Here is a 27,308-nt window from a genome sequence, read left to right on the forward strand (position 1 = left end):
GATGTATTTGTTTAGGATACTGATGTTTCTAACATGCAAGATAATATTTCACGTCCATTAGGAGAAATATGGACTCTCTTTTTTGCTACTTAAGGGGTTTCTCTCACTTCTCTCTCTCTCTAAAAAGAGATTCCAAATAATATTAGAATAAGATATCTTATACAATCAATCGAATCTCGTATTTGTATTTTCAATAGATTTCACCTATTATTTTATTCTCAAATTGTAGGATAAGGTTACTTTTTCTCAAAATCCTCATAACTAGAAAATTACAATTCTATTTTTTGTAAAAATGAAGCCAATCATTAATATACGACTCTTTAATGCCCTCATGACTTTTCAACATGAAAATATATTAGAATCATTTTGATTCATGCTTCTTAAAAGGACGGAAGTTAAAAAATGATATAAAATGATGTACACATCATATTTTAAGATGATTTTTTTAAGTAGAGACACATTTTTGACTCGAGAGTTTTCTTGTAAATTTTTATTATTTTTGGACAAGTATATGCCTATTTTTGGGTATTTCTTCATTTCCTCTCAAAGCTCTAGTTTTGTTCGAAATTTTGTATACTCTTCTCATTCTCTCCAGAATATGGTTTTTTGCATACTAAGTTTTCTGAAGCAATACTCGGTACTATCTATAACACTCTCTACCCTGCTACAAGCAATCTCAGGAGCAGTTTTGATAGTATTTGCTAAAATAAGATCATTTCTATCTACAACGCTCTCTACCATGGTACAAGCAATCTCTCTCTTTAGTATTGTGCTTTAATATATCTTCCTCTTCAACACTCTATACGACAAGCAATCAAGTGATAATGGAGGTATCTTTATTTTTTAAATCTCTATGATGTTATTATTCTTCATAGTTATTGTTTAATCCTTAAGTGTCAATTCATAAAGAGAGAGAGAGAGAGAGAGAGAGAGGGAGAGAGAGAGAGGGAGAGAGAAAGATAGAGAGAGAGAGGGAAAGAGGGAGAAGGGAGGGGAGAGGGGGAAAGAGAGAGGACTATGTGAGATGAACTGAGAAAATAAGTGATAGAGAGTAAACTAGGGTAGAAGATAAGATGATGTTATTATTCTCCACTAGCCAAGATTTTGTATAAATGTGTTTAAATATCTTTGATTAATTCTTCTTGAGGGGAGAGAGAGAGAGAGAGAGAGAGAGAGAGAGAGAATATTTTGGATAGAACACAAAATAAGATTGGATGCTGATTAGAGGTAGACTAAAAGCTAAGATTACAGAAAGATTAGGGGTTGATTAGGGTCTATCATGACTAAAATCAAGAGAAAGAGACAAGATGCAACTAGGTAAAAAGAACACAGATATAGTGAATCAAAGGGGTGTAATTGTGTGATTTAAGCCAATCTAGAATTAGTTGCATGCTGCTAGATTGATGCTGACCTGATAAAAAAATTGGCATCGACTCCTTAGCTTACTATTAATCAAAGGGGTGTAATTTTGTAATGTTAAAATTGGCATATATTTTTCTTTACAGGATGTAGGTGTAGGACGTACCAAGAGAAAGAGAGATATTCACTTTCAGTTTGGAGGATAATACGCACCAATGTTTAAAAGAATTGTAAAAAGGGATTAGGCAATAAGATACATCATGCAATAAGAAATAAATGTAGAGAAAAAAAATTGTGGACCTTTCGGTTAATGGATGCATTTATCCACCCGATCCAATCACTCAAAGGCCACCACAATTTGAAGGGCTTACATAATGATCCTCATCATGTTGTCTTCTTCGTAGATATCTTACGCTTCACTGTCTATGTCTCAATACGCACCAGATGAGGATCCTAAATTCTGTGTGTGTTGAAGCTATATTATGTATTCTTGGTGCCTCTGAAGGATTCAAGGCAGTACGATAGATTAGAATGTTGTAACCTTTTCATGTCACCAAGTAATGATTTTTTATCTATTCAGAAATTGCCACACCTTGTCTCATTTTGCCTTGGTCTCTCGCTCTTGGTTGATTGCCTCGATCAATAAAATGGATTAGACTAGCGTCAATGTGATATTCAATGTCGAAATATTCTAATTTGTTCGTAAACGTCATAGGGCCCTTTTGTTGGAAGTTCATGCGCTCTAAACATGCCATTTATTTTGGCTTTTTATATTTTGTCACGATGTTGTCTAGCAAGTAATGTACTTGTCATGGATTACGAGTAGTTATGGATGATAGTGTGTCGTGGATTATGTCATGGAGTACTCACTTCTTATGGACTTTGTTGACATGTACTTGTTTATGAGTACTTATAAATTACTCACTTCTTGTTGTCATGTACTTGTCATGATGGATTACTTTATGGATTCTGTTATGTGACATGGTTTATGTCATGGTTATGAGTAGTTATGAACTACTCACTTTTTGTTGTAACGTACTTGTCATGGATTATATGACATGGATTTTGTTATGGATTACGAGTAGTTATGGACGCTAGTGTGTCATGGATTATGTCATGGAGTACTCACTTCCTTTGGACTTAGTTGATATGTACATGATTATGAGTAGTTATAAACTACTCACTTTTTGTTGTCATGTAGTTGTCATGGATTATATATTGGATTATGTTATGTGATATGGATTATGTTATGGTTATGAGTAGGCAAGCACGCTTTTATATCGGGCAAATGGCTCCACGCACTCGTAGCCATCCTTTGTTGGATACCTCCAATTCGCGAAAAAATATGAGAGTAAGATGCCTTATTTAATATTAGTTTAGGATTTTCGTGATGTTCATTATTGATTTCTCACATATTGTGTAGTTCGATTTACATTTTTTAGGTTGCATCATCTCCTCGACGTGCTCGTAGAGGGGTTCTTGTGACAGCTGCATCTCATACATCCATCGAAAACGATGTGCCGAGGTACACTTAGATAAGTGCTTATTCTACTTTCGATATTGTTAGTAAACTTGGAGGCTACACTTATGTAGTTAGATTCATTTATCACAAGGCACACTCCTAAGATGTGATACTTAATAGAATGTCATTTTACATAGGAAAACCCACCGTACACGGAGATCACTACCTGATGGGTCTCTTGCGCGTCAGTGCCGTGTTGATCTTCTTTGTCCGAAGAGGCATAGAAACATAAAGAGACGGGCAAGGATGATAGAGCATTTGAAGGATGAGCATGGTATTCACTTTGATATTCCATGTCGAAAGACTGGCCACCCCATAGGCACACAGCATGCTTGCCATACCATTGGTGCTTGGCATCGCCAGGCAGAGGCTCGGTTCTCTAACCTTAAAAGAAAGTTGAGTTTGGCCCGGAGTAAGTACGAGAAGGCTCAGTATGTGAGAGCGAGCTCATTATGGGACTTGCTCGAAGATGCTGAGCATACCATGGAGAGGCAGGAGTATGTGGAGGCATTTGTGAGTAGACAGATGGACAAATATGATTCCAAAAGAGATGAGCGTGTGCAGAGAACTCAGAGTCGAATAGCGGATGGCTATGAAAAACATGTAAGTCTCTTACCTGATATTGTTTTCCCTTCTATAGTGTCATATGCAAATGTAATTTTTTTACCTTGGCCTTGAGTTTATCGTTTTTTATATATGTGTATTTACTCACAAGTTGCCTTTCTTAGAAACGGCCTCGCACACGAGAGTCTGAGGATGTGCCTCATATTGAGGATGAGGGTCAAGTCCTAGACCACCATCCTGAGTTGTAAACAGTAGAGCGAAACTTTCAGATGGAGATGGATAGCTTGTTGCGGGCTAGTCCTCCATCCACTGGCAATGTTATGGATTTTAAGGTTATTTTATGGGCAAGTTTGTGGCTTATGGTTATGGTTATGGATTATGTTATGCTTATGCTAGGTTATGCTATGGTTATGTTAGGTTATAGTTATAGTTATAGTTATGGTTATGGTTATATTATGTCATGGTTATGCTATGGTTATGTTAGGTTATGCTATGTTATGGTTATGGTTTAGGGTTGAGGATTATGTTATGGTTATGTTAGGTAAATGCTTTAAGATTATGGATTATGGCTTATGGATTATGTTATGGTTATGTTAAGTTAACGCTTTAGGGTTATGGATTACAGCTTATGGATTATGTTATGGTTATGGATTATGTAATGGATTATGTCAAGGTTATGGTTATGGTTATGGTTATGGCATTGTAGGGTGAGGGGAGTAAGCCCTTCACGTCGCTCCTCCTGTCACATCGACCCACCTTAATCACCATCTTCTCCCCTCTTGAGTATCCAAGCGACGCACCCCGTTGCATATTCACGATTGGATGTAGTTCGGTTGGCATCTTTAAGAATGGCTCTCCTGTCAAGACGAGGGGGAAAAAAAGTACCACCTCAAGGTGCGTTCTTATTAATTGTAATGCTTTCTATGTGTTGTATTTCTTGTAGTTGTGCTTGGTCGCATTGTGTGTGGTTGCTTTATGGTATTATTTTAGGTTAGAGAGTTCCATACATATCGAGTTCATGGCTCTACGTTCAAAACTCCGTGTGGATGTCGATCATGCTTTGTTGGATGCATTGCGGTGCGTAGAGGAAGTATCCACCTGTACTATGAATTTATTCACCATGTAAGTTTACTAAACTGGTTATAGCTTTCTTGGTGGTTGCCTGATGACTAGGGTTTGGGATTTTTTTATTTTACTAAACTAATTTTGGTTTTCATTCATAGTTAGATGGAGTATGTGATTCCAAGAGAGCACGTGCAAGATGTATGTTTCGTGGATAGTCTGTGGTTTTCATACATCAATATAGTTGAGCCACAAGATGATGGTGTGTCATTGAGAAATTACTTTGATAGCTGCGATCCCACGAGGGCCACATTTATATTTCTTCCAGTGTTTGTGAGGTTTGTAGTTCCTCCATGCATACTTAATGGAAATGACAAATCATAGCCCTTTGATGCACTAGGTTTAATAGCAATCTTTGATGTACAGGTGACATTGGTGCCTATTTGTGGTCTTCAATCCTATGCTAAAAAGGGTTGAAAAACTACTTGGTGATCAGGGCACCATCCTGTGCCTTGACTCGTTGGAATGCACTGATTTCACAGAGTGTCTACCCTATGTACACAGGTATCTTAACAATCTATATGCATTCATGTAATATGTTGTGTCACATATGTATTCTATTCATTGCTTTTGTGTGTGTGTTTCAGGGCCGTGTTTGCATTATCGAGGCTTTGTACATACCCAAAGTATGCCAAGTTTCTATCGGATGTGGATAAAATGAAGCTCGTCCACATTAAGGTGTGCGACTATAGTGTTAAAGTAATGTTGTATTAAAAATGTAACATAGGGTTGTTCACATAAAGATGAAGCGTTTCTTTTCATAGGCCCCTTAGCAAACAAATGCATTAGACTGTGGATTCTACGTGATGGCTTACATAAGACTACTCATCATCGAGGGTGGCGTAGTTGGGAAACTAACTAATAACTGGGTAAGCCTATACTGGTATAATTACTTTTGCTATGCGACTTTGAATGGTCTAGTGTGCATTTGGCAATCCATAATCAACTTAGCGTATTGCAATCAACAAGAAAATGGTTCAATGCCGCATATGTTACATCCTCACATCCTCACATCCTTACACAATGAGCACATGGTTAAAGGTAATGCTCTTATGCTATGGTTTGGGGTTAATACTTTGGGATTAGTGCTTTAGAGTAATGGTTTAGGCTTTAGTGTTACGATTTTTTATATCATGGTTTATTATGTCAAGGTTTATTATGTCATGGTTTATTATGTCAATGAATAGAACGAATGCAACGAAAGCAACAACATCTTCACATCCTCACGCAACGAGCACATAGTTAATGCTTTAGGATCTTATGATATGGTTTAGAGTTAATGCTTTGGGGTTAATGGTTTAGGGTAATGGTTTAGGCTTTAGTGTTTGGACAATGAATAGAACAGATGCAAGAATGAGACACCAAAATCAACAATGAGATGCCAATGGGATTCCACTAAAATGGACAATCATGTGTACAATACAAACATTCTGAACCTAGATACCAAAACTTCTGTGATCGTGGACCCATTAGGGAATGAGAGAGAAAATTGTCGCTCCTCATTCTCACTGGTGTAGGTGCAATACAAAATACTACAAGTGCCAATGTAGGACTCACCATACAGTCGCACCGCCCTACCGATCAAGATAGACCCTGCTGGACGAGGAGCATACCGCAAGGATAGAGGGTGCAGTGCATGGCAAGTATGGCATGATACACTGCTAGAGGGTCTACCAAAAATGTTTTGGTGCAGCAATGAGGATAATATATGCGAGGTTTTGGGCTAAACCTCACACGGTCCCTCCCTCGTTGATGCTTGCGCCTTAACACACATGTGATAGATAGACGCTTAGGTTGCGATGAGGACTCCCCCGTCTCGTTTGGACGATGACAATGATCATTGCCATGCCCTAGGCGTGTCTGTGTGACATTTTCCTGGATCTGATAGATCCCGCCCTTTTTAGGCATGTCAATCTCCTGTGGAGTGAACATGTGAACAAGAGACTCTTTAGCACTTTCCAATTGGCGCATACAAGCATCCATCTGTGCCGGTGTGTAGGATGGAATCCCATCCTCGATCCTCTGAAGGAGCCCTCTAAAGTCTGCGATGGAGGACACGAGATCCCCTTCCTACACACCACCATCGAAACCTGGTCTCTCCAATTCTGGGATTTCATCGCCACCTGGTCTTTTCTTCATGTCATCAAAGGCATGCATACTATCGATGATGGGAATAACCTCATGAAGGTGAGGAAAATAGCTCTTCAAGATGAGCCTCAAACCATGAAGATGTTTACAGTCAGTCGACCAATCAGGGCAATCACAGTAGTTTGGCTGTATACTTACATGATACCATTTTGCATGTTGGGTTGTGCTTGCTATTTTGAACAGCATGGTCCCCTCATTAATGACTTGAAGAGAGGAGGGATCTTGCTCATACCACTGAAGAATCTTCTCCCCTGCTGTCAATCTAGCTGTATGACTCTTGCTTGACCCATAGACTTTGAAGTGCTCAGAATCGACAGGCATAAAAAACATGTATAAGACAACAATGCGTTTCAAGGAAATGTGAAATGTGGAAATAGAATGGAAATTGACCACATTACATATCTCTTGCTTTTGCTTGAAAAACTCCAGAGCCGATCTACCCATTCTAGACCCCGATGATGAGTCACCAACAAGGGCGTGCAACAGATCCAAAATGGACCTGTTGATCCTACCATCAAGGAGAGTGTACTTGATATATTGCCAAAGTTTCTCAATGAGGTTGGTTGTGTCGACATTGCCATGTGGAAACATGGGACCAAACTTGGGTCATCTTGCATGCCAAATACAATCATTCCCACACTATCCATTGGTAACGTATCGGACCACATTTGGATGAGCGGAATAATGATGAAGCAATTGCTCAACCATATCATCAAATTGCGACTCTGTAGGGCAATGCATAAGATTGAACAAAGAGGCATACACATGATCGTGCTCATCTACAGGGACCTTGATTCACACAAGAACAAGTGAAGTACTCACTGTCAAGCTCATGGAATTCACAAAAAGGTAATGCTTAAAAGTAAAACGATTACGAAAAGGTGTAGCTGTGGCAAGAGATTTTCAACCCATGCTTTCTTTGTGTGGAACCAGCATAGAATAATATGGCATGCATGTTGATGTTTGTTACTACCAAGGTAGTTAGTGGTCCAACAATGAGGGTCTTCCAGAATAACCTTCTAGAGCGTCTCCATCTTTGGCTGGGACTTATCAATCACCAGGGCAGCAGGGCGAATATCTCCCATCCTAGAAAGGACTAGTCTTATGGTGATTTGCAATGCCATAATCTCTTGGTTTGACCCATTATCACTAGTGCATAGCATAAACCAAATAGGGATACCCACCCCATGCTAGTTTGGTAAAACTGCCACATAAAGCAGAAGACCAAACACATTGGTCTTGAATGTGAGGTTCGCAACCTACGGATTTGGGAGCCCTTTAAAGTTGCTCTACCACTGTGATGACATGCATATTCCACTATTATCTTCCCTAAACCATGCTTTTTGGTTGAGCGGACCTTGCCCAACCTAACTTTGTATTCAAGCATGATTTCTTGAAGCCTCCGCTCGACAAGAGATCTATCTGCAGTAAGCTCCAAGATGGGTGCTCTTCTTTTCAGAACCTTCCCATGAAATAGAAATGGGCCGTCATAACCATGGGGCCTTGTGGACACCTTGGAAGTACACCCACCGATGAGATCTCTCACATACGCAAGAGGAATGCCATGTCTTCTCAAGTCAGCACACCACGTGGATTTGATGGAATCAATTGTGACATTGATATCCTCATGAGCACTTGTAACCTTGTTTATGTGATTTTCAAGGAATATGCTCTCCCACTCCTCCATACATGCAATGCGCAACGATGGCTCTGATTTCAAGGCCAATATAATGTGTCCATCACCATTTCTACCAATGCAAAGACCTTCTTTGATCCTTCTCCACTTCTTCAAGTTGAGCAACTCCCTCCTATGGAGTTACTTGAGCACCTCCAATGTGATGGCCTTCTGCCCGCTCAAATCACTAACCATTAAGCCGTAAGTCTCTCTATTGAAAGAGAAGTACTTTGATGAGGTATATGTAGCTGGGCTTGGTGCATTGATAGTGCTTTCTTGTGGTGCCGAATCATTGTCTCCACTAAAGAAATCAAGCATCTCAACCTCATCACTTGATGATCCATTTGATGTCTCTTTATCGGTGTCGAGATCATCGATCTCAATGTCACTTTACATAATCCATGAGTGTTGACTACATACGTATATATCACCAAAACATCATTCCAATGTCACAATGTGTCCAATGCAAATATGAGAGGAAGAGAGAGAGATATGCACCTTGTAATGGAAGCCATGAGCAACAAATCGCAATATGAACCTCAAACCTTTGTTCCAATGATCTCGTGAGCTTGTATGCAGTAGCAATATGGGCCTCAAACCTCCGTTCACAACATCACATGAATACGCCTTGCGTGCAGGATTTTCCTGTGAGTAATATCGAGAGCTGTTCGGCTTTCAGTTCCAGGTCGGGACAGTTTACTTCGAAGGCCAGGTTTACTATAATGGTTGGGTTTACTTTTGTTCTACGATTCAAAAACTTGTATTAGAGTTAGTGGGCCCCACAGAATCTATTATCTCTTTACATTGGCAACCCATGCAGTCAATTTCACCAGTTGGTTGCATTTATAAAGTTGGATGGGTTTACTTTTGTTTGTGGCAGCAAACAACCCCGAATTTCGAGACCTCGTTCGTCGATCAACCCCCATTTTTCCAGTTGGTTGGGTTTACTATTGTTGGGTGAGTTTTTAAATTTGATTGGGCTTACTTTTGCAAAAAGTAGCGGTTCAAATACACGCCTTTTTTCGGGGTCAACCACAGCCGTTGATCCCAACTCCCCAAGGTCTTAAAGACCCCGTGGGAGATAGTGCTGAGGGGGGTCCATTTTTCGTGGCGTCAGCCCGAACCCTTGGTTTCACGGTTAATATTAATCCGAATAATAGCAACAGATGCAGGAGTAATGCTAAGAATATAATAGCTTGTAAGTGTCATTTAACCTCGTTGTCCGGGGGAAAAGCGTTCGTGGAATGGGGCACGTGCAAGCACTAGTACGAAGTTTAGCATCACGCCCGCAGATCGAGAGAATTTATACGAGCGGAACAACCCCCCTCTCGTATAGAAATAGGCACCAGACTCTGTGTTTTTTGCTTAGCGTTGGTAGATTCCTGATATTGTCGTGTATGCAAGAGTTATTCTCCATGGGTGCAGTACGTGATCGTGGGCGTTTTCGTTCGCACGTGGCTCTGTCACCACTTCTAGCATGCATCGTGATGGGATCGATGGCGTGTGGTGAGCCCCCACTCCCCCCCCCTCTCTCTCTTGCTCGTAAATATTTTGCTGTGTCGCGTTCTGAATCCATTTGATCATACGATACTATGCTTACCTCCGCTATATGGCTTTTCGTTGCTTCTTATGCAGCCTCCACAGAAATCGACAGGAATACTGTGTATTCCGCGCGTCACTTGATGCCGGCCAGGAGGATGAAGCAGACGAACTTGGGGGATTACCAGCGCCCAGGACCCAACGCAGACCCTACGAGTGACCCTCCTCTGGGGTCAGTCTCTGGTTTTCAACGTTATCCTAAGCCAGCGCATCTGACTGGTTTTCATGTGCAGCAGCTGGAGGCCACTCCGTCTCCCTTGAATACTTCCACTGGCGAGGAGACAAAGAATCATGCTAGTAATGATGTGATGGCGCATATGGATTATCAAGACCCCACTGCGAATAATGATCCAGGCAGTGATGCAAGCGTACCTCCTCCACCACCCTTCTGATCTAATTCACCCTTCATCATCCTCGTGTCTAGTTTTCCAGAGTCCATTTTTTATTTTTAGGTTGTGCAAGATGAATCTGAGATATTTTGTTGTGTCCTGATCTCAAGATCAAATTACTCTTACTGCTTTGGCCGTACAGCACTTGGCAAGCCCTCCTCTCGTCGGACAGTCCGGCATGTACTAAGCTTCCACTTTATTCATACACAGATCGTTTATCTTTATGCCCATTGCCATCGCTTGTTTTAGCATATATATTTATGCTACAACCTGTTTTAACGTGATACACCGCAGAATACAGCTTTGTACAATCGATCAATGCATGTGAGAGAGAGAGAGAGAGAGAGAGAGAGAGGATAACTCGATTTCCCTACCTCTGCGGAGATCGTTTCTAAGGTGCTTGTAGTTGCTAGTGGCATCGTGGAAGCAAACGAGAGAGAATTTGTGAAATAAATTATGCTGCGTTTTCTTAATTTCCTATTTTGACTTTTTTCGCCATCCTCGATGCTACCCAAAATAGCGATTCGAATAGCCTCTAACTTATCGGTAAGCAAAGTCTCATCGCTACAATAGTGATGCTAATCTAAGCCTTTAGCTCATTCATCACTAATCTAAGCCTTTTAGCTCATTGATAAGACAAGTATGCGCTCTCCCTTACTTTTTCGCTAATTTGCGTTTCTCCTATTGCTTGTATAACTTCTATCTTTCTTTTTAAATGTGATATGTGAGAGTGTGGGTGTGCAAAAAGAAAGAAGAGAAAGCGCAATATAGCTTAATTCAGGCTATAGTATATGTTCATTTTGTAAGTAGAGTGAAATGAGAGTTAGATGAATTTCTCAATCACATTGTAACTTGATAAGATAGGAAAAAAAGGTTATCTCATGAATTTCCCTATTTTCCTCTAGATTTGAAGTTAACACCTCTTGCTTTCTCTCTCTTTTATTTACCTTCAACTTTAATACTCTCCTTTTCAAAATTTCGACTGTGACCTTGAAATTGAAGAAATTGCTATAGTCTACACTTACTCTTAGAAAAGTTAAGTATACTTGTGGAAGACCTATTGTATTGACTATTGACACTAGTCCTATCGGTATAGGTTGGGCTGTTAGTTAGGACGATTGGGAGGATTAGAGGTATGCCATTTGGTTTGGGGGTGAAAGTCCTAAAGGAGAGATAGAGGAGGTAACCATAGATCAAGCGGGAATTTTGGAGAGTTGGTACAACACTCAACTACAAGAAAGAGAATTATATTGGAACCCTGGTTGTGATTGAGACAGATTGCTTGCCTTTGCTAGCCATGATTACTAGTTGCTCTACTCTAGATATAGCTATGTTGAGGCGAACTACTTATATCAAGTTATTGAATCCAGAATTTAGGCATATAGTAGAAAAAGTGAACCCAGTTATAGATATGCTTTCTAGAGCTAGATATGAGGATGAGGAGTCATTGGTCGCAAATGAGGATGATATAGAAATACTAGCTACCATGCTTTGTCATGTTTGCCATGTTTCTACCATTGGACCTTCTTAGAGAAGCTTTAAACTAGAGAGTGGTTGTAGATATGTCAGTATCTCAGTATGCTAACCAAGAGGGATGAGCGGATAAATGTAGAATTCAAGAAGATCAAACGAAAAGACTATGGAAATTTCTTGAGAGGATGAATTCTTTGGAAGCACATCAAGAAGAGAGGAGATCTAACCTTGCATGCAGTTTTTGATAGGGCTACCCAGCTCTACTGCAGGTTATGCAAGAGTCTCAAGAGAGCCTATGGGCTAGTTATAGGGGTGTATGGGTGACATATGAGAAGATCGAGGAGAGGTATTATTGGTATTAGCCATTGGCTTGATGCACTATGTTTGCCTTTAGCATGGTTTAGAGCCTTAGTCTTTACTATTTCTTATATGAAGCCGTCTTTAAATGCCTCATGAAGTTGTATACCTCATGAAGTGCAGTTTATGGGCACTTATAAGAACATGACTTAAAGAGGCAATTGGTATCACTCTTCGTTCTTTGGGATTATCTCTCTGATGTTCACGACCTATGTATGGTAGATTTCTATTATGATATATTAAATCTAATAGTTGGTGCCATAATTCATTATGTCTTTGCTCTATTTCCAACACGTTATTTATGTTCTATTTTTGATTCGCTAAGTATTAGTGATAAAGTATGTGTTCTCATATTTCTGCATGGTTATATTTCAGTTTTCTATAAGATGTGTGATATTGGATTAGGTATTTTTTGTATGAGGCAGTTCACTCCTACTATGCATTCGACATAGATTTGGGGTTAAAACAATTGGTAATCCTGCTATGCTTTTTTGAATCTATGGTATAGAAGTTTAAGAAAAAAGACATTTAATTGATGCGTGAAATTTGAAGCTCTATAAAAAATGACATTGTTTTGGGAAAGAAAACCTAATTTCCTATATGCAATTTGAAAGGTTTTTTGAGTGCAAAATTTGTGCAAAGACTTGAAGAATTACCTTGAATTTATGAAAAATGACTGTTTTATAGATTAAAAATGACTTTACTATATTGAGTTTGAAGGGTTTTCTATTTGTATTTCCTATCATTAATTCTCTATATCTTTGGTTTAAAGAATCAACAAAAATGACTTTGTTTGAGGCTAGAAATTTGGATTTCTTGCATGTAGAATAATTTCTACATGAAGCAGAGTTCCTATAGGAAGCAAAATTCTTGCATGAAGTAGAGTTTCTATATGAAGTAGAATGTTTCGTACGAAGTAGTAATATTTTTTGGGAAGCAAGATGATACAACCCCCTTCTATAATGTTCTCTAGTTATGGATCTAAAGCCTAATCAAAATACTTCTCTTTGATGTTGGAAATCTAAAATTTTTGTCAAGACCTGAAGTAGTGGGGTAGACTACCTAAAGCAATGACAACTACTTAAGTAGTGACAACTACCTGAAGCAATGAGAATTGCCTAAACTAGTGATATATTACCTATAGCAGGACGATACATTTTAAAGGGTTAATTTTTTCTTTCTTCTTGTGTGATGGCCAATTACTTTGTTATTTTTGTCTAGTAAAAAGTCTTAGGAATTAGAAAAACCATTAACAAACTAAGAATAGCATGAGTTTGCTTTGAGTCTTGACATACTTCAAAGCATTGTTCTTATGTTCATAGGTCTTGTGAAGAAGGAAAATTATACAAGTATTTTTGCATGTTTGATTTATGTAATGAGTTTGATCATATCCACAAGAGGTTTTCATAAGCAACAAAGAAGGCTTGAAGTTTGAAGATGGATAAAGCATGGTAGAATTTGGATATTTCTTTTGAGGATATTATTGATGATTCTTATGAATGGCATGATGATCATGAAGGCAAGAAAGGCAGGTCTTGTTCAAGTGTTAAGCATATTGGAGATTGCTTATAGCAGTTGAAAAGCTTAAGGAAATATATGAAGATATTTTGGATTCCGATTCAAGTTTGAGGGATGATGATGATTGGTGCTCTTTACCCATGGTCTTGCCAAAGATTGAGGTAAAGGGAGTGAGAGAGTACAAGAGCCAAAGAAGCCAAGAATCCTCGAGTGTCCCAAAAACACCATATTGGAGATTTTGGGAATCTCCCAAGTTGCACTTTCAAATAAGGGGTAAAGATAGATTTGGCCATGTGGCTAAATCTTAACCCATGCTTCAAAGTGCAACTTGGAAAGACAACCTATATAGTAATTAGGGTAGACTCCACTTTCAAGTAAGGGGACAAGATTTGATCATGTGACCAAATATTAACTATATTAGGGATTTCTAAACTATATGAAAATTTCCAAATTCCCTAATATAGCGTTCAAACCTAATAGAGAAGCTTGCCAATGAGAGAGTGGATCATCATACAACTTTACATCAATAATCTTGATATTTTTCATATTGTGGTATTTTTCAAACTATCATAATCAATCTCCATTCAAATTTAATAAAGAAGGAAGCAAGCTAGCAGTTTATGAATAATGAAAATGATTAGATTAGTGATCATGAAGATTAGTTATGTATTCAAAAAGATGATGCTTTCAATAGATGATAAGTTTGAGAATTATGGTTTTTGCAGTGAAGATGTCATTGTGTATAATTTTCTTAGTTCTCTTATTGATGCTAAGGGAGATAATGTAGCTACTAAGTTGGATGTCAATGAAGGAACTTTGCTAGAACTTCAAGAAGTGCCACTACTTGTAGTGCAAAATGCACCATCTTTGGATGTATTTGTTTAGGATACTGATGTTTCTAACATGCAAGATAATATTTCACGTCCATTAGGAGAAATATGGACTCTCTTTTTTGCTGCTTAAGGGGTTTCTCTCACCTCTCTCTCTCTCTAAAAAGAGATTCCAAATAATATTAGAATAAGATATCTTATACAATCAATCGAATCTCGTATTTGTATTTTCAATAGATTTCACCTATTATTTTATTCTCAAATTGTAGGATAAGGTTACTTTTTCTCAAAATCCTCATAACTAGAAAATTACAATTCTATTTTTTGTAAAAATGAAGCCAATCATTAATATACGACTCTTTAATGCCCTCATGACTTTTCAACATGAAAATATATTAGAATCATTTTGATTCATGCTTCTTAAAAGGACGGAAGTTAAAAAATGATATAAAATGATGTACACATCATATTTTAAGATGATTTTTTTAAGTAGAGACACATTTTTGACTCGAGAGTTTTCTTGTAAATTTTTATTATTTTTGGGCAAGTATATGCCTATTTTTGGGTATTTCTTCATTTCCTCTCAAAGCTCTAGTTTTGTTCGAAATTTTGTATACTCTTCTCATTCTCTCCAGAATATGGTTTTTTGCATACTAAGTTTTCTGAAGCAATACTCGGTACTATCTATAACACTATCTACCCTGCTACAAGCAATCTCAGGAGCAGTTTTGATAGTATTTGCTAAAATAAGATCATTTCTATCTACAACGCTCTCTACCATGGTACAAGCAATCTCTCTCTTTAGTATTGTGCTTTAGTATTGGTCAGCTAATGCACATGGGTGAGATGGTAGGGTGCCCGATTACCAGCCTGGGGACGTGGGTTCGATGCCTGGCAGCAACACACACATTACAATTTTGGCCCAAAAGGAGGGCTCTTCATTATCACCGGCTGCGACCGGGTGCCACATCACCAGGCAGGCCGATATTTAACGTGAGCCCCTCTGGGGTCAGTCTCTGGTTTTCAACGTTATCCTAAGCCAGCGCATCTGACTGGTTTTCATGTGCAGCAGCTGGAGGCCACTCCGTCTCCCTTGAATACTTCCACTGGCGAGGAGACAAAGAATCATGCTAGTAATGATGTGATGGCGGATATGGATTATCAAGATCCCACTGCGAATAATGATCCAGGCAGTGATGCAAGCGTACCTCCTCCACCACCCTTCTGATCTAATTCACCCTTCATCATCCTCGTGTATAGTTTTACAGAGTCCATTTTTTATTTTTAGGTTGTGCAAGATGAATCTGAGATATTTTGTTGTGTCCTTATCTCAAGATCAAATTACTCTTACTGCTTTGGCCGTATAGCACTTAGCAAGCCCTCCTCTCGTCGGACAGTCCGGCATGGACTAAGCTTCCACTTTATTCATACACAGATCGTTTATCTTTATGCCCATTGCCATCGCTTGTTTTAGCATATAAAGTCTCATCGCTACAATAGTGATGCTAATCTAAGCCTTTAGCTCATTCATCACTAATCTAAGCCTTTTAGCTCATTGATAAGACAACTATGCGCTCTCCCTTACTTTTTCGCTAGTTTGCGTTTCTCCTATTGCTTGTATAACTTCTATCTTTCTTTTTAAATGTGATATGTGAGAGTGTGGGTATGCAAAAAGAAAGAAGAGAAAGCCCAATATAGCTTAATTCAGGCTATAGTATATGTTCATTTTGTAAGTAGAGTGAAATGAGAGTTAGATGAATTTCTCAATCACATTGTAACTTGATAAGATAGGAAAAAAAGGTTATCTCATGAATTTCCCTATTTTCCTCTAGATTTGAAGCTAACACCTCTTGCTTTCTCTCTCTTTTATTTACCTTCAACTTTAATACTCTCCTTTTCAAAATTTCGACTGTGACCTTGAAATTGAAGAAATTGCTATAGTCTACACTTATTCTTAGAAAAGTTAAGTATACTTGTGGAAGACCTATTGTATTGACTATTGACACTAGTCCTATCGGTATAGGTTGGGCTGTTAGTCAGGACGATTGGGAGGATTAGAGGTATGCCATTTGGTTTGGGGGTGAAAGTCCTAAAGGAGAGATAGAGGAGGTAACCGTAGATCAAGCGGGAATTTTGGAGAGTTGGTACAACACTCAACTACAAGAAAGAGTATTATATTGGAACCCTGGTTGTGATTGAGACAGATTGCTTGCCTTTGCTAGCCATGATTACTAGTTGCTCTACTCTAGATATAGCTATGTTGAGGCGAACTACTTATATCAAGTTATTGAATCCAGAATTTAGGCATATAGTAGAGAAACTGAACCCAGTTATAGATATGCTTTCTAGAGCTAGATATGAGGATGAGGAGTCATTGGTTGCAAATGAGGATGATATAGAAATATTAGCTACCATGCTTTGTCATGTTTGCCATGTTTCTACCATTGGACCTTCTTAGAGAAGCTTTAAACTAGAGAGTGGTCGTAGATATGTCAGTATCTCAGTATGCTAACCAAGAGGGATGAGCGGATAAATGTAGAATTCAAGAAGATCAAAAGAAAAGACTATGGAAATTTCTTGAGAGGATGAATTCTTTGGAAGCACATCAAGAAGAGAGGAGATCTAACCTTGCATGCAGTCTTTGATAGGGCTACCCAGCTCTACTGCAGGTTATGCAAGAGTTTCAAGAGAGCCTAGGGGCTAGTTATAGGGGTGTATGGGTAACATATGAGAAGATCGAGGAGAGGTATTATTGGTATTAGCCATTGGCTTGATGCACTATGTTTGCCTTTTGCATGGTTTAGAGCCTTAGTCTTTACTATTTCTTATATGAAGCAGTCTTTAAATGCCTCATGAAGTTGTATACCTCATGAAGTGCAGTTTATGGGCACTTATAAGAACATGACTTAAAGAGGCAATTGGTATCACTCTTCGTTCTTTGGGATTATCTCTCTGATGTTCATGACTTGTGTATGGTAGATTTCTATTATGATATATTAAATCTAATAGTTGGTGCCATAATTCATTATGTCTTTGCTCTATTTCCAACACGTTATTTATGTTCTATTTTTGATTCGCTAAGTATTAGTGATAAAGTATGTGTTCTCATATTTCTGCATGGTTATATTTGAGTTTTCTATAAGATGTGTGATATTGGATTAGGTATTTTTTGTATGAGGCAGTTCAGTCCTACTATGCATTCGACATAGATTTGGGGTTAAAACACTTGGTAATTCTGCTATGCTTTTTTGAATCTATGGTATAGAAGTTTAAGAAAAAAGACATTTAATTGATGCGTGAAATTTGAAGCTCTATAAAAAATGACCTTGTTTTGGGAAAGAAAACCTAATTTCCTATATGCAATTTGAAAGGTTTTCTGAGTGCAAAATTTGTGCAAAGACTTGAAGAAGTACCTTGAATTTATGAAAAATGACTGTTTTATAGACAAAAAATGACTTTACTATATTGAGTTTGAAGGGTTTTCTATTTGTATTTCCTATCATTGATTCTCTATATCTTTGGTTTAAAGAATCAACAAAAATGACTTTGTTTGAGGCTAGAAATTTGGATTTCTTGCATGTAGAATAATTTCTACATGAAGCAGAGTTCCTATAGGAAGCAAAATTCTTGCATGAAGTAGAGTTTCTATATGAAGTAGAATGTTTCGTACGAAGTAGTAATATTTTTTGGGAAGCAAGATGATACAACCCCCTTCTATAATGTTCTCTAGTTATGGATCTAAAGCCTAATCAAAATACTTCTCTTTGATGTTGGAAATCTAAAATTTTTGTCAAGACCTGAAGTAGTGGGGTAGACTACCTAAAGCAATGACAACTACTTAAGTAGTGACAACTACCTGAAGCAATGAGAATTGCCTAAACTAGTGATATATTACCTATAGCAGGACGATACATTTTAAAGGGTTAATTTTTTCTTTCTTCTTGTGTGATGGCCAATTACTTTGTTATTTTTGTCTAGTAAAAAGTCTTAGGAATTAGAAAAACCATTAACAAACTAAGAATAGCATGAGTTTGCTTTGAGTCTTGACATACTTCAAAGCATTGTTCTTATGTTCATAGGTCTTGTGAAGAAGGAAAATTATACAAGTATTTTTGCATGTTTGATTTATGTAATGAGTTTGATCATACACAAGGAACTTTCAATCGTTCCCCACATAGGCAATTTGGTGAAATATAGGAAATTCTCCAATATTTCCTATGTAGACAAGTACGTATTCCCCATCTATAACTAGGAAATTGCATTCCCTACATCTTATAATAGGGAATATAGAGCATTCCCTACATTCCTTTGAAAGTCCCTACATTCCCTACATCTTATAATAGGGAATACAGAGCATTCCCCACATTCCTTTGAAAATCCCTACATAAGGAATTATAAGGATGTGATTCCCTACTTTTATGTAATAGGGAATTAAAGGTACAATGAGGATAAGATAAAGATGATGTTTATTACAATTCTCTATTTCTCAATTCAAGTTGATGATGATGGTTTTGAGAAGGTAAGGACAAAGGTATCATAAGAAACTCTAAACCACTTACTATATAGAAAGTTCACATTATAACTAGGAAGATTACTAACCAAACTAGGAAGAATGTAGAATTTTCTAGTTATAACTAGATAATTTTGCCATCACTAGTCTCTTCTATCTAGTAACATCCTTTTCCTAGATAGTATCTAGAAAATTGAAGCCCTATCTAGTAACATTATCTAGCAAGTTATTGTATAACTAGTAATAATATCAACCTAATTAGAAAATTTTACTTTTTACTAGTCATAACTAGCAAGTACCATCCTCTAACTAGGGAATTATAGATATTCTATCAAGTTAACTTGGAACTCGTGATTTTTCTAGGTATAATTAGTAAATAAATATTCATTAATTAGACATTTACATTTGTATAATACTTCTTACTCACGGCTAAGCTTTTCACATTGACACAAAAGCAATACCACAATTGTTGAAAGGTAATCATAATAACAAAAAAGAAAATTAAAAGAAAGATGTTTACTACACATGAATAACACAAACTGTGTGGCCCCAACAACAGAGTCATTGCATTTAGCAACAATAACACTTACAATGTTGAGCAAAGTACATGGCCACATTGACCAAGCATATATCATGGCCATGACATCCATCTTATTGCAAAGCTCATGATTATATTAGTGAGAAAAAAGCATATTGCACCAATGGATTAAATAGAAACTCCACACACTAACATCATATTCCCTATCCAAATGAGCAACAAGAGCAAACATTCAAAGTGCATAGCAAGAAAACCACACAATCATATATACCCCATCATGAAAATTAGATAGCCATATTAAAAAGGAAAGCGCATTACCAAGTGCATGACCATATTGGTCATGGAAGTGCACATGGAAAAAAATAACCACCAAGGCAAAGCGCGTAGCCATATTGAGAAAAAGCTAAATTGCATTGCCCAAAACATGTGGCTATAGAAAATAAAGCAAACTACATTGCTAGTTGTATGATGAAATATTATCACCTTTCAAACTAGCATTAAACTTATAAACTTCATGTCTTAACACAAAAATATAAGTACCAAGGATTCTAGTGATTGCCAACTATTGTAGCTAGCTCTATGTGGAAGCTTGCAACATGATAGATGGGAAGCCACTTTAAGGTTCACTATGAGGTGACTTGAATAACAAGAAGGCTACACCTAAATAGCCTTACAAGGGTGGAAGTATATTACCTTTACAAAGAACTAGTGCTGCAAAACAAAGAAATCCTCATTGGAGATTCTCATTTTATTAGGGTTTGAAGTTGAGAAATTCCATAGAAAAGTATCGATGGGAGCATATCAAATTCTGACCAATCTCAAAGGTAGGTGAAATAATTCAAACAATGTAGAAACTCTTGCAAATTCTCAATGGAACATTGAAAGTGCATCATAATAAAAGGAAAACACAAGTGGAAAAGAAGAACAAATTAAGATTGGAAAATTTTTGAATTTATCTTTTGAGAAAAAATAAGAGTGCTAAAAGAAAGACATGCTTTTTGTGCTAAGAACACAAGGCCAATATTAAAATAGAGTACTATAAAAAGCAAGGAGGGGAGGAAAGCATGTTGGGCTATTCTCTCCTATACATCTTAAACCTTCCATGTTGGGTAAAAAACCATAGATTTGAATCTCTACAAGAGAGGCTGAACCCCTAGAGGATCTTAATGTACTCTCCGTGAGGTTTTCAATCATGCTATGCATTTGGCAATTCAAAAATTATGATGTGTGCAATCTTGTGTAGCAACTTCTCCTATAGGCACCTATTTGGCTAGTATCATCTTGTGGTCATAACAAACATCAAGTGTAACATCCATGACAAGTCTATTTATGCTATCCTCTAATCCCTCCTAACTTGCTCTAGCCCTTATTCCTATAAGTCAAGCCTTAGAGGTAATTCAAAGCTCCCAAAAATCTTGGAACAACTCAAGAAAATTCATGAGCACTATCATATCCCTTCTCTACCCTTAGAAATAATAGACACATGAATTTTTAGCAAGACCATTCATATATACTTGTGAAGATCATATTCCAACGACTATATTTATGGCCCCAAAAAACATTATTACGAATATTTTAAAATTACTCTATGAAATTATCATTTTGTCTAATTATAAAAAATATTTTGAAATTATTCTCTAAAATTATTGTTTTTCATGGAACAATCTGACAAATTTTTTATCATTGTAGTTCAAGCCATTGGCATTTCCATCCCAATATGCCTTAGCATCCTATAAGATGCCAAAATACTCACTAGTGGGTTGGGATCCCATGATCTTTTAGGAGATAGGTGTTTTTGATTACATGAGTGCTTGAGAAGGCAAAAGGCCAAGTGACCCTATTATATAGGATACCTTTAATGCTGAGGGAAGCTTATCATGGCTCTAAGTTAATAAGTTCCCTACTATGTGTTGTTGATAGAAGTAGTGTAATCACATACACACTTGTAGTCAATCTCAAATAAGACAATGTCAATACACACTTGTAATGGATATGTTTGTACGCATCCAAAATGTACATGTGCTGTAAGATACATTTGTGCATTTTGATAACTTTTAATTCTTACTCACATAGCACAAATTGTTTACACATCCACAACTAAAATATCATTTTTAACAATATAAATATTTCCTTATCACATTAAAACAAAGAAGAATCTCAATTCAACTCAATGACATAGCTCTAAATCTTGAAATTCCCCTCAAATCCCCCCTGAAGTGTGGGATGTACCTAGCATCCATACAAGCACAAATGGTTATCAAAAGTTATTTGAGCCCCTTACAAACTAAGAGCATATCCATCCATTAGCAAAATAGAAACAATTCAAATTGTAATAGCCTTTTCCTTAAATGAAAGGCATAGAACCTCTTGAGTATGTGGAAACTTGAAGAGGGGAGCTCTCAATAGACAGTCATGGCACATGGTCTATTAACTAGGGTAGCTGTATTAAGTTCATTAAAAAAGAAACATTTCCTACCAACATGTGGCATATACTCCCACATTCATGCATGTAGCATATTTAGGGGGGTGAACAAGGAGTAAGAGATGATAGAACACATAGCACAAACATAAACCAATAAAAGCAAGACAATGGGATGGAGATGGATTATGCTAACATTGTCATTGCTAGCATGAACATGGAAGATCTAGAGAAGAAGATGTGGGGTGACCAAAAATATTTAATGAGAATTAAAAGAGAGACAATAGAATTTGGGGAGCAAGTGCTATGTGCATGAGTGGTATCCTTGTTGCCATGCATTCGGCAAAGCAATGCTAAGTATTCTCTATGCAACATGTTCATGTATTTTAAGGGAAGGTCCCCCTTGAGGATGAGTTTTCTAGATTTTTTTGGCTCACCTATGGATCAAAGTGGTGCTCACATTGTTTTGCTTGCCATTAGATTTCTTTTGGGTCTTGCTTTCATCTAAAGCAAAAAGAGATTGGGTTTTGGGTTCACGTGTTTGGCTTAAAGTGAGCCTTGTTTACATGCTTCTATGGAATGTTGATTTTATTCCCGAGGAGGTCTTGCAAATTGAATGTCCAATATGGGAAATTGAATGTCCAATATGGGCTAGTTTTCATGGACTTCCTACTTTGCTAGATGGAGAAGTTAATGTGCTAGTAGAAGTGCTAGGTAGAGCGCTCTATGTTCTTACAATAATATTAACTAGTGGAGCAAGTGGCCTCTCATACTTTGGAATAAGAGGAAGAAGATCCTTGAGATGCTCTAGCTTTTTTATCCTAATGGGATTGAGTTGTTGGTCGATATCAAATTCTCCCTCTTCTTGGATACATGCTTCAAATGCAAAGAAGATGGGTGCTTTGCAAAGGAATGCCCAAAAAGGAATTGAGCTAAGAAGAAGCCAAGGAGAAAATACTTGACATAAGGAAGAACTTCAAAAGAAGCAAAAAGGAAAAAACATAGGTTGAGAAGGGTAAATTCAAGGAAATAAACAAGCCTTGGAAGGAGGAACCTAAGGAGCAACCTAATTATTGTCAATTCTTTGAAGTCTAATGGAGATAAGAAATAAAAACTTTCCCTTTAAAAACTTCTTGCAAATATTTTGTTGACAAGGCTATTTTGCTATTTTGGATTATGGAGGTTCGAACAAAGATATAATGTTAATTAGCTGGCTCACTATGATCTCTTGGAATGTGAGGTGCCTAGGAAGTCCATCCAAGAAGAATGTGTTTAGTAGGAGAAAGAAATGGAAGCCTCTCTCTTTCAACTCCTCCTTTTAGCTTGCTCACTATGATCTCTTGGAATGTGAGGTGCCTAGGAAGTCCATCCAAGAAGGATGTGTTTAGTAGGAGAAAGAAATGGAAGCCCATCTCTTTCAACAGCTCCTTTCTAGATTTAAGGGAAGGATTCAACCTATAGCTAAAGGATGCTTGGAAACAAACCAACAATCCAATGGCTAATCCAATGTAGAACTAGATGAGATCCATAGATACCATCATTGAGATTATCAATATGTATGGCAAAAATCAGGATTGACTTTAAAGAGGGTTGCATGTTAGTAGTTAGCAATGTAGGGAGCATATTATTACGACTCTTGCTAAGTGTTCTAGTAATGGGATGTTTTATCAACTTCTCAAAGAAGTGGAGCATTACATGGAGGATTTGCAAAAACATAAAGGTGAAGTTGCCAAAATTTAGTCTAAGGGAAATGGTATCTTATGGGGTTGGTGCTTCAACCAATTAATTTTATAAATTGATTAAGTAAAAGAAGCAACAAGAGTTCATCACTATGAGACTGGGCCTTGGTCAACTCCGCACGAGCAATGGAAGAGAGTTTGGACTCATCTCTTACTGAGGGCCTGTTAGTCTCCTCCATCACAAGCTTCGCCAAATCATAAGTCTCCAGAATAGCCAATATCATCACCCGCAAGATGCGGTAATTGTCACCATCAAGCTTTTGATTCGATGGAAGAGCCAGTAGGACAGGCACATTTTTGTCTATGATCGCCTGGAACTCCAATTCAGTCTCTGTAGACACGATCACCTGCAATGCTTGCACAAACGTAAAAGCAACCCCCTCTAACTTTGTAAACGTAGCCTATTAGGGATGTTTCCTCTGCTTCTTGAACCTTCTTCAGCCCCGCCGGAGGCGATGAAAAGGTAAAATCTGCAATGTAAGGCCTAAAACACAGCCTTCCTCCCTTTCAAACAACAATAACCTGCAGCAAATTCACCAGCTGGACTCCTTTCTCGCACACCCACACTCGCTCAGCCTTGTTCCGATGCGTAGCCCTCCCGCTCGCCCTTGAATGCTGAAAATGCAGCCTTGTGTCACGCTGAAATCTCCTCTTTAGATAGGTTCTTCAATTTGTCAGTCCGATTTCACCGCTCTGATACCATGTTAGAGTGCAGCGACATAGAAGCGTAGGACAAAGATTGAGAGAGAGTGAACATAGAGAGAAGAGAGAGAGAGATAAGGAGATAGTGAAACACAAAAAATCTGTAGTGTAGTATGTTGTATAGGAGTGCAGAAATATACATGGGAGCAAAGAAAATATCTGTGTGTGTCTCCACTTTGAGGACCTCAATCTCTGTTAGCTCGTGTGCCGTCAGTCACGGCAGGCTGTCTCTGTTAGATCTCAAGATCAAGATATGTTTAAGTGCTGGACCAATCTGCTATAAATAGCAAAAAATATCACGAAAGGTTGCAGGGCATCGCAATGCTAGAGAACTTTTTGGGCTGTCATGCTGGTTGCAAGTGCTGATAGTGGTGCAAATTAAGATGGCAATGTTGGAGCTGGGCAAAACATCCTTAGGGCAGTGCTGCTGAGGACAAAGGCAACACTTTGGACACGAGTTAGGTGACGATAGGCATAGTAGGGGCATAGAGAACCTAAGGTGGTAGGAAGGAGGAGATGATGGTGAGAATCCTGGTTGAGATGCATACAAGGATTTTGGCACAATTAATATGGTGATTGCAAAGAAAGAACAATTGTAAATAAGTGCAAAACCATACAAGAGAGAGTGATAACTAAATATCATCTCTTAGTTCCTCTCCTCTCTATCTCCCTCTTTCTCATCCATGTCGTAATCTTTAGTTGCTGTAGGCAAATGCTCTTCATTATCATCCTCCTTATTAATGAAGAAAGTTGAAATGGATATAAATGACTCTAAGCTTAATCATTTTAAATGATTAAATGTAAAATATTTAACAATTTAAGCTTAACTCATGAACCATTTAAGACATTAAATATTAAATGACTATTTAACATTATGAGTTTTAAAGAAAACACAACATTAAAACATTAAACATTTAACAATAAAACATTAATAATGCTTGAAGAAAATCACAAAAAAAGTGTAAAGAACATGAGAATAATAAGGCTTTAATGCTATGTATAAAAGGCAATGAACATGACGATTAATAAGGCTACGCTTAACAAGCATAACGAACACGACGATTAATAACGCTATGTTTGAAATGAAAACAATATATTATGTTTTGCTAAAAACGTTTTGGTCTTGTTGAAAAACGAAGCGAACCGAAACATTTTCCAAAGGGGAAACGCCATGTGGCAGTTGTTTCCCCAAAGGGGAAACGTTTCAGATAGGGAAACGCGTTTCGGGCCCTCCTCATGTTTTGGCCTTTCGGGTCCTGTAAAGGGGCGTTTTCTGCTTCTATGATGCTGTTGCAGCTTGCAAGTAGTGTGATCACCAGGGTCCATGCCGAAGGCAGAGGGGCTGCAGTAGACGTTCCACTGCTACAACAGTTGACAAGGAGATGAAGGTGGCTAGGGTGGTGGCAAAAAATGGAATCAGGGGGCCTAGCGTGGTTGGACAGAGGTGGCTGAGGTGAAAGCTCAAGGGTGGGTTTGCAAGGCAGCGAGGTGTGGCATGTGGAAAACACCTTTCTCCAACAAGAATGTAAAAAGTGCCCATGGGCATAGGTAGCATTCACACTAGAATGATTGGAGGAACATAGTAAGTGTAACATTGGTACAGGAGTTGGGGATGACAGAAACAGCTACGAGGGAGTGTTTTACCAGAGAAGGATCTTGCACGCAGCAGTAGCAGTCTACCAATGCTTGAAACCCTGGAAGCAGGCCTGCAAGAGTTAAACGCAGGTACGTAAAGACCTCCGGCAGGCAGCAACCGCAGCGCATCAGTTGGTGATGACAGAGGCTAGGGCTGCAAAATGCAGCAGTAGACAACCTCCTGCAACAGCAAACAGTCCTGAAAATAGCAACATTGATGATGGCATCAGCTTGGAGAGCAGCAGGTCCTCTTTGTGATGGAGTAGATGTGAATCAGGCTGGAACGTCACTGTGCAGGGCTGGATTGCAATTGCAGCAGGAGAGATGGCAATGCTTGCAAGATAGGAGAGAGGGTGATGAAGGTGAAAGCAAAATCTGATGACAAGGATTAAAGTTGGGAATGTCCGTGACTGGCTTTACAAAACATTTTGAGTTTTTTGCTTATGACTTCTGAAGATGTCTTCTCCTCTTAGATAAATCTTTTGGGGCTGTTTTAAGTAGTGAATTCAGGCCAAAAAATTATGATGAGTTAGAGGTTAATTTGGGCTGTGATTTTCCTTGCTCAACAACATTTTCTTTGAAGTTTGGTATCAGCAACATATCACTCAGCATTTAGAGCAAGATTTACACTGAACTTGAGCCTACCCACGTATCCATCAGTTCCTCAATGTATTGTAAAGCCCAAAAAGCTAAGAGGGGCCCTTGCTCCACCCAATAGTCCTTGTGATGTGTGGACTCTCTTTCTTTCGTACTCATAAAGTGTAAGTATGTAAGATGCCACACCTTCTTTTGAGTCTGTAAGGATCCTTGCAAGGTATGTAACATGCTACACCTTCTTTTGAGTCTGAGCTGACAGGTTGGATACAGAAATGTGGACAGAACTCCTAATATCTGCACATTTCTTTATGACAAGGACATGGGATGTCCTTTTGAGAACTCCAGTCCGACCTTTAGCAATGGCTTGGATTGTTTTCTAAGAACTTGCAGAGTGGTCATATGAAATGGCCTGAATACCTTTGTAGGAATTGCAGCATTATTTGAGACTTCATACCACAGACCTTTTAGGAACGGATTGTGCATTATAACCTAAATTTCTTGTGTTGAAAGAGCAGACATGATGCATAGGCAAAAACTATCAGTGGTGTACTTCCACAAGAACTGTGGTGTGAACATTGAGGCCTTTCATGTTTTAGAGGACCTTGTTTGTGT

The 27,308-nt window shown here is 38.2% G+C and overlaps 1 protein-coding gene across 1 annotated transcript; it reads left to right on the forward strand.

Annotated features, from left to right (window-relative positions):
- Positions 1 to 9,772: 9,772 nt before the first annotated feature.
- Positions 9,773 to 10,583, forward strand: LOC148025603 (uncharacterized). The gene is made up of 2 exons (XM_087692122.1): positions 9,773 to 9,896; positions 10,026 to 10,583. The coding sequence occupies exons 1-2, from the start codon at positions 9,788 to 9,790 to the stop codon at positions 10,379 to 10,381; spliced, it is 465 nt and encodes a 154-aa protein (XP_087548248.1). The 5' UTR covers positions 9,773 to 9,787; the 3' UTR covers positions 10,382 to 10,583.
- Positions 10,584 to 27,308: the final 16,725 nt, after the last annotated feature.

Source organism: Lygodium microphyllum, chromosome 14 (assembly GCF_053477565.2).
Source record: "Lygodium microphyllum isolate KBCC chromosome 14, Lygodium_microphyllum_v1.1.10, whole genome shotgun sequence".
In the NCBI taxonomy this organism is placed as follows: domain Eukaryota; kingdom Viridiplantae; phylum Streptophyta; class Polypodiopsida; order Schizaeales; family Lygodiaceae; genus Lygodium; species Lygodium microphyllum.